General features: G+C 36.7%; 1 protein-coding gene across 1 annotated transcript; it reads left to right on the plus strand.

The window, feature by feature from the left end:
- The first annotated feature begins 6,091 nt into the window (after positions 1-6,091).
- On the plus strand, positions 6,092-7,332 carry LOC132178878 (probable 3-hydroxyisobutyrate dehydrogenase-like 3, mitochondrial). Its single transcript, XM_059591454.1, has one exon. It carries the CDS (start codon positions 6,187-6,189, stop codon positions 7,105-7,107), a length of 921 nt encoding a protein of 306 aa, XP_059447437.1. The 5' UTR covers positions 6,092-6,186; the 3' UTR covers positions 7,108-7,332.
- The last annotated feature ends 44 nt before the right edge of the window (positions 7,333-7,376 follow it).

The raw sequence follows: 7,376 nt of genomic DNA on the forward strand, positions 1-7,376 counted from the left end.
TGCATGAATCAATTCTATTGCAATTTATAAGATGATGCAAAAGCGGTTGCAAATTTTTTTTTAAAAAAAAAATATTAAAAATAATATTTAATGAAATAAAGAATCTGTTGGAGTTGGTATTAAAAAATGAGTAGCTAAAATAAAGAATTGTACTTTTTAACTAGGTAGAATACCTACTACTGCTGGAGATGCTCTAAGAGTGGAAAACAGTACCGTTTTGGGCAACCGCATGCAAGCCGGATCCGTAATTCAATGGGTTGAGACTATGCCTAGTAAAGGAAAAGTTACTAGTTCGAATTCACCTCTTCATCTTGTGCAGACATGTAAAAAAATAAATAAATAACTTAGATTTAATCAATAACTTAGATTTAATCTCAAAAATTCTAAAAACTTATCTGACTTTTAAAAGCATTTACTGATCATGTTTTTTAACCATGGTTCAAAATCCACACCCCGTCTTCATTTTCTCTCCCATCTGTTTCTCTTCCCCCTCTAAAACTCTCTATCTCTCTCAAATCCACAATCTTTTATTTCTCATACCACCATAAAAGAAAAAAATTGAAATAAAATAAGTGGGAAAAATAGCAATAGGACAAAACCCATAGTTGAAATATCCCAGAGATGGAAAGTGTGGTGGTCCTCCTCCTCCTCACTAAACCTCATCTCCCTCTCACTCTCGCTTTGTCGTTATTCTTATATATATATATATATATATATATATAAAAGGACTAAATCCATATAACCCATATCTTTTTGTATTCAACGCATTCAAGTTCCTGGGTTTCCTTTATAGAAGAGAGCAATGAAAGCTTTGTTTGGACTTGAATAGTCTAAAATCCCAATCCTAGATCTTGGTTTTTTTGTTTTTCTTTGGATAAAGACAATCAAGGGTTCCTTATCCCCATTTTGTTGGGTCAGAGAAATGTGTAGTTCCCATGGAGGGGGATTCTGGTGCCTTCCTCGTCAGCTCCTGCCTCTCTTTCTCCGATCATTCTGACCTAGGATAATCTCAAGAAGATCGCCGCCGACAAGGCCGTCGAGTACGTCTAGTCCGGCATGGTGCTCGGCCTCGGCACCAGTTCCACGGTTATAAAACACTCATATATATATATAATGAGTTTAATGGGGAAACAGATTGGAGAGAGAAAATAGACAGACAGGGATGAGTTATTTTGAACCATGGTTCCTAATGGGAACAGATCCAGATCCTCTCCGGTCCATTTTGGACTGAAAAATATCTAGTTAATGAAGAGATCTTGAGGCCATAAATAGAACATTTGTCCATTAATAAATATAATAATAATATATTATATATATTTTTTAAAAAAATTCTAATAAAATATTAAATATTTTTTAAAAAAAATTATAAAACAAAATTATAAAAAAAAAAATTAAGGAGCTGGCTTCGGCCACCCCAGACATCACATGGGGTGGCTACCCCATGTCCCCGCCCACCCCACGTGGGCCGATCTAAAAAATTCGGATTGGCCCTTTCGATTGGCCACCCCGCATCGGCCGGGCGTCTGGGTGGCCCTCGGTGGTCCGTAGGTACGTGACTAAAAAAAAATAATAATGATTCGCTTTGCCTCGGCAGAGACAAGGCCAAACGATTTGTAGGTTGTGGGTGGCCAAAACCACTCCCCTTACAGTGCTTACGCTGGGTGGTCCGCCACCCCTACGGCTTAAGACAGTACAACAATTCCCTTTATTTTTTTTATTAATTTTTTTTTAATTTAAAATATTGTTTTTAATTTATTATTATTATTTTTTTTATTTTTTTTGTAGTGGGACATATGTCCTATTTGTAGCCCTATGGCTGTAGGATTTCTAAGAAGAAATTTCAACCATGAACTAGATATTCTTCAGTTCATAATGGAGTGGAGAGGATCCTATTCCCGCCTAATGAAGCGAATGTTACTAGTTCGAATCTCCCTTCCCTCTTATGCGGACATATAAAAAATAAAAAAAAAACAAAACAAAAATGACCTGTGAAAAATTTTTAAAAGTCAATAACTTTTTAGATTTTTTGAAATTAATCTACAGTATATATACTATTATTTTAACTACAACATGTAAGCCGGATCCATCCAAAAAAAAAAAAACTTTGATTTTAAAGTCAATTTACGTTTTTGTCCTTTTCTTTTCCATTAAACTTAAATCAAACAAGAGCTATTTTTGTCTTTTACTCATTTTGCTTTTCCCTCTTCCAGCTCCGCAGCTTATCCACAAAAAAAAAGATGGCTTTGATTCTTACCTAATGCATCCTCAAATCTCGAATTTTGTTTACCTTTACCCTTAAATCCGGGATCTTTTCTCCCAACTCTCCCTACTTTGTCTCATGTGCAATTATCATGCTCATTTAAAAGGAAAAATAAGATGAAATTGGATTTGGGTGGATCAAAGAATCGGAAAATGACAATATATATATGTTTATCTTTTGCTTAGGGTTTATAGCTCCAAATTACGATTTTGTCCTTGTTGGGTTTTATTTAGCTATAATTAAAAGTCGTAAGAAATTAATAGGTTTCTTCTCTTGTCATGCAAAAAGGTTTCACCATGAGACTAATTAAAGGTATATGTTGTATGTGATGACTGAGAAATTTTTTTAGTTTCTAATGATGTCCCTTACAAACTTTATGAGCTGTTTACTTCAAACTCAACGGAGTCAATGGAATTTCTCAAGTATATATGTTCACACTTTCAATAACAAATTTGCATTGACGTCATTTGGTATTAAATATGACGAGAAGAACTTACGCAGACGAAACAAAGAGATAAATAAACTTAGAGTTCAAGGTCAAGTTTATCATTATATCAATGACTATATTCAATTTTATAATGATATGTTATTATTGAATTATTAAGAATTTAAATGTGTTTGTATAAGGATTCAGATATTGATTTTATGTTGTAAATAATTTTTGCATATGCTATTGACTATTTAGTGTTAAATATCACATACACTACTTTCATTATTATCAAATACACGGAACCAAGAGCACGTGCCGTCCCAACTAGTATAAGAAAAAATAATGAGATAAAAATTATATAAATGTAATATAATAATGAGATAAAAATGTAATTTCTACCCTTTCTCATTCTGCATTTTATTGCTTTTGGGTCAATTAACTACAGTATTCTTCTATCTCCATCCTAAACTGGCCTACTGTAACATTCCTAACCCGTTAAGGCTGAGTTTGCCACTTTTCTTCTTTTACAATAAAAGCTTTTACAAAGATCTATAAGATTTATTAGAGTACTTGATTTTAAAGGGTTCGATAAATGTATAAAACATTCTTCAAGAGATTTTATTACAAACGAAATTAGAAAACATTAAACTTTAGTTGCGGAATATCATATTATTACAATAACTGATATGAAAAGACTTTGAAAGTTAATAATTATTTCCGCCCCCATTCCGGCCTCCTATTCCAACGTCCTTTCTACCTGAAAACAAGAAATAAAACTGAATGAGCCCAAAGGGGCCCAGCAAGTAACATCCATAATCATAAATAGTTTTACTCCTTGTTCTCAGTTTTGAAAATCGTTTTCACAAATAAATATACATCCAGCCATAATAATACATGTATGTACGGTTGCATCACCCGTAGCATATACGTACTATTACATCTAGTAATAGATCATCGTCATAAATCATCTTTATAAATCATCATCATAATGCATCATTATAAATCATCATTGTAAATCATCATGGTATATGATCATAGTATATCCTCATAGTATATCATCGTTGTAAATCATCATAGTATGTCATCGTTGAAATTATATTATCATTTTCTCATATTAGGGCCCATGTACACTGTTACCCCTGTATACGAGGGTTGCGGGTCCTTGTGACCATGGCATTGAACTGTGGCCTTAGCCATGCCCGACCGTCAATTAACTCTTTTCTTGGTGCACTCAACGGTCTTGTTGATGGAATATCACCTTCTGGCGTAGCCTCCTTCAGTGGTTTCGCCTCCACCCGAGTATCGGTACCGAACTCCTCTCATCCTTACTTATCTTGGGGCCAAAAAAATACTCTCCTCCATACATGTGTCCTTATTTCATAAACATTTAACTCATTTCTTGTACTTTTCTTTGTACTTCTTTTGATGCATCTTAGGGCAACATGTAGGAGTGTTTATCATCATTCTTCTTTCTTATAATCATCATCATTTATCAACTTTCTTTTCTCAAAATGGAAACTTTTCCAAATATAAACTTGTTGTACTTAGAAAGCGTTTAAAGAAATGGAAACTTTCTAAATAATTCTTTTAGAAATCCCTTATGCATGCAACATATCTCCATGACAGGTAAATCAAATAAGCATTTACAGTTTGATATAAGAATGAATAAATAGCATGACATGAAGTAATTTTATAAGGGGTAGTGAATTCACTTACCTCTAGACTGAAGCTATGAGCAGTCTTTAAGCTGCTAATTAATCATCTTGAAAAATATCTTGTTGTTCCACTCTATTTATTCACAACTAAATTAATAACAATTCACGAAAATCAATTAACTCCAATATACTCCTTTAGGGGAAGTTAACTCATTAAAATCCAATTCAAAACATCTTATAACTCAACCCAAAAATAGAGAATCAACTCCCAACACTAATTCAAAATTCTCAAGAGTGAAACTACCCAATATCATCCTGATTAAATCAAAAGGTTCTCATCTAAGACCCATTACTCAACTTAAAATCAAATACCCATAGCTAAAGGAAGAAGAATCTTACCTTTGAAGAACCCATTTTATCATTCTGCAAATTTCTCTTTTGGCCATCCTCTAAATCTCTGTTTCTCCCCCCTCAGCATCTCACCCGCTTTCTCTTTCTCATGCTTCTCTGTCCATCTCTCACTCTATCGCAACATTCTTTCTTTCTCCCCTGTCTTCTCTTTCTTACATCCGTAAAGCTCCTTCTCTCTATCTAGCTCTCTTTTCTCTTTCTCACGTATATTCTATGATTATGCAATATGTTGAGTAGGGGAGAGGAATTAAATAGGCAAAATAAAGTAAGATGAAATGAAGAAAGAAGAAAGAAAAAATTAAATAAAGGAAAGGTAGGTGTGTTGTCGGCAAGAGTGGGTTGGTGGAAATAAAGAAAAGAAATATGATATAACTTAAATGGTAAAGAAGAAAGAACATGCGTGATTGAAGGGAAGAGAGAGAAAGTAAAGGAAAAAAAGTGTTGGTAATGTCAAAAAAAGACAAAGAAGAAAAGTGGACTAATTTGGGTACAGATTTTCCGAAATCTGACCCATCATAATCTGTCTAATGTCATCACTTAATCAATCACTAGATATTATAATCATACTCCAAAATATATTAATCAATCTTCAATTATCATAACTCTTAAATCACCAAATAAAATAATCAGATAAAATCAATATCATATGATCTAATAAATTTCTCAAGATTAAATATTATTACTTAATCATTATCAAAATAAATATCTAAAATAAGACTTTTAAGATCTGGGGCGCTACACCTACTTTTCTCTCTCATAAATCATAATGTATTGTGGCTCAACCATCCACAGCCCCTTCTCCCTAGAGTGTGACCCCACTCATCGTTGTGGGGCACATCACACATGTACCGCCGCTCTTTTTGATCTCCTACAACATATTTCTTCCATCATAGCACCTCTGACGCTCCTTGTTATAGCTCTTTTGGTTCACCACGCATTTCAAATCCAAATTTGAACCTAAAAAAAATATGATTTTTAGTCGTTCTCTGTCTTACCATCTTAGATGGTGTCGCCTCCGCTACTATACAACTAGCAATGCTAAGTTAAAATAAGTTAAAACTCACAACGTCTATCATAAATCACTACAATCAGTTTTGTTGACAGCATTTTTAATTACTTTCTCCTCCTTGGACGATTTCTTTTAGGGCGAGCTACATAATTGGATTGTTTTTTTATCCTTGAATTTTAAATCATGTAATTTTCTATTTTTGTATATGGTGATTGTTTGTATTTTATTTTTCCTCTTCTATTAAAAATAAAAAATAAAAAATCTTTTAGTCCTGGCCACGTGGCTGAAAGAGGCCCGAGTATGAACTATGAAGAGTCTCTTTTACCATCCCTGCTCGTGTGTACTACTTTGGAACGAAGCAGCTACAGAGGGCCACAACACAACCCTTACGGCCAGATTCCTCCACGGTTCCCCCACCCACATGGGGACCCCTTATCCAACCCCCATCGCTCCCTCCCAAACCCGTGTTGGATGGATCGGCATAGGCGTAATGGGGGCCGCCATGGCCTCTCGCCTCCTCTCCGCCGGCTACTCCCTCACAATCTACGCCCGCACACCTTCCAAATCTCTGTCTCTACGATCCCAAGGCGCCCTCCTCGCCTCTTCGCCGCGCGACGTCGCTCAATGCAGCGACGTTGTCTTCACCATGCTGGGACACCCACAAGATGTTCGACAAATTGTCCTTGGTTCAGATGGTCTTCTCTCTGGCCTAAACCCCAACTCCGTCATGATCGACACCACCAGCAGCCACCCTGCGCTCGCGCGAGAGATGTTCGCGGCTGCGCGCGAGAGAGCTTGCTGGGCTGTCGACGCGCCGGTGTCCGGGGGTGACATTGGCGCTAGAGATGGGAAATTAGCTATATTTGCCGGTGGTGATGGTGGAGTTGTGAATTGGTTGACACCATTGTTTGAGATTTTGGGGAGGGTTACGTATGTGGGTGAAGCGGGGCGCGGCCAGAGTAGCAAAATAGCGAACCAGATAATGGTGGGAGCAAACTTGTTGGGGATGAGTGAAGGGTTGGTGTTTGCAGAGCGGGCGGGTTTAGATGTTAGGCAGTTTGTGGCGGCGGTGAGGGGTGGGGCGGCGGGATCGATGGCGATGGACTTGTTTGGGGAGAGGATGATAGGGAGGGACTTTAGGCCGGGCGGGTTCGCCGAGTATATGGTGAAGGACTTGGGGATGGGAGTGGACGTTGTGGAGGAAGGCGAGGATGAGAGGGTGGTGGTGTTGCCTGGGGCTGCATTGTGTAAGCAGTTGTTTTCTGGGATGGTGGCTAATGGGGATGCGAAGCTTGGCACTCAGGGTTTAATCACTGTTATAGAGAGGATCAATGGCAATTGAGATCATAAGCAGAACCCAATCACACACTGTTTTGGGCTCTGGTATTTTTTTGGAGTCAATCAGAGAGATGTATAAGTTCTTGAAACATGTTTTGTTCGTTTTGCTTGGGTGGTTTTGTAATGGGTCTAAGGTGTTTGATGAAAATAATTGATGTATTTTGGTGTGTATTTTGATTCATCTCATAAAATTAGCACATGTTGCTCTAAGAAAACAATATGATATATACATGGAATTTCTTTCATCCAAACCTAATATATGACTTGTTTAAA

The sequence above is a fragment of the Corylus avellana genome, chromosome ca1 (genome assembly GCF_901000735.1).
Source record: "Corylus avellana chromosome ca1, CavTom2PMs-1.0".
Taxonomy (NCBI): Eukaryota; Viridiplantae; Streptophyta; class Magnoliopsida; order Fagales; family Betulaceae; genus Corylus; species Corylus avellana.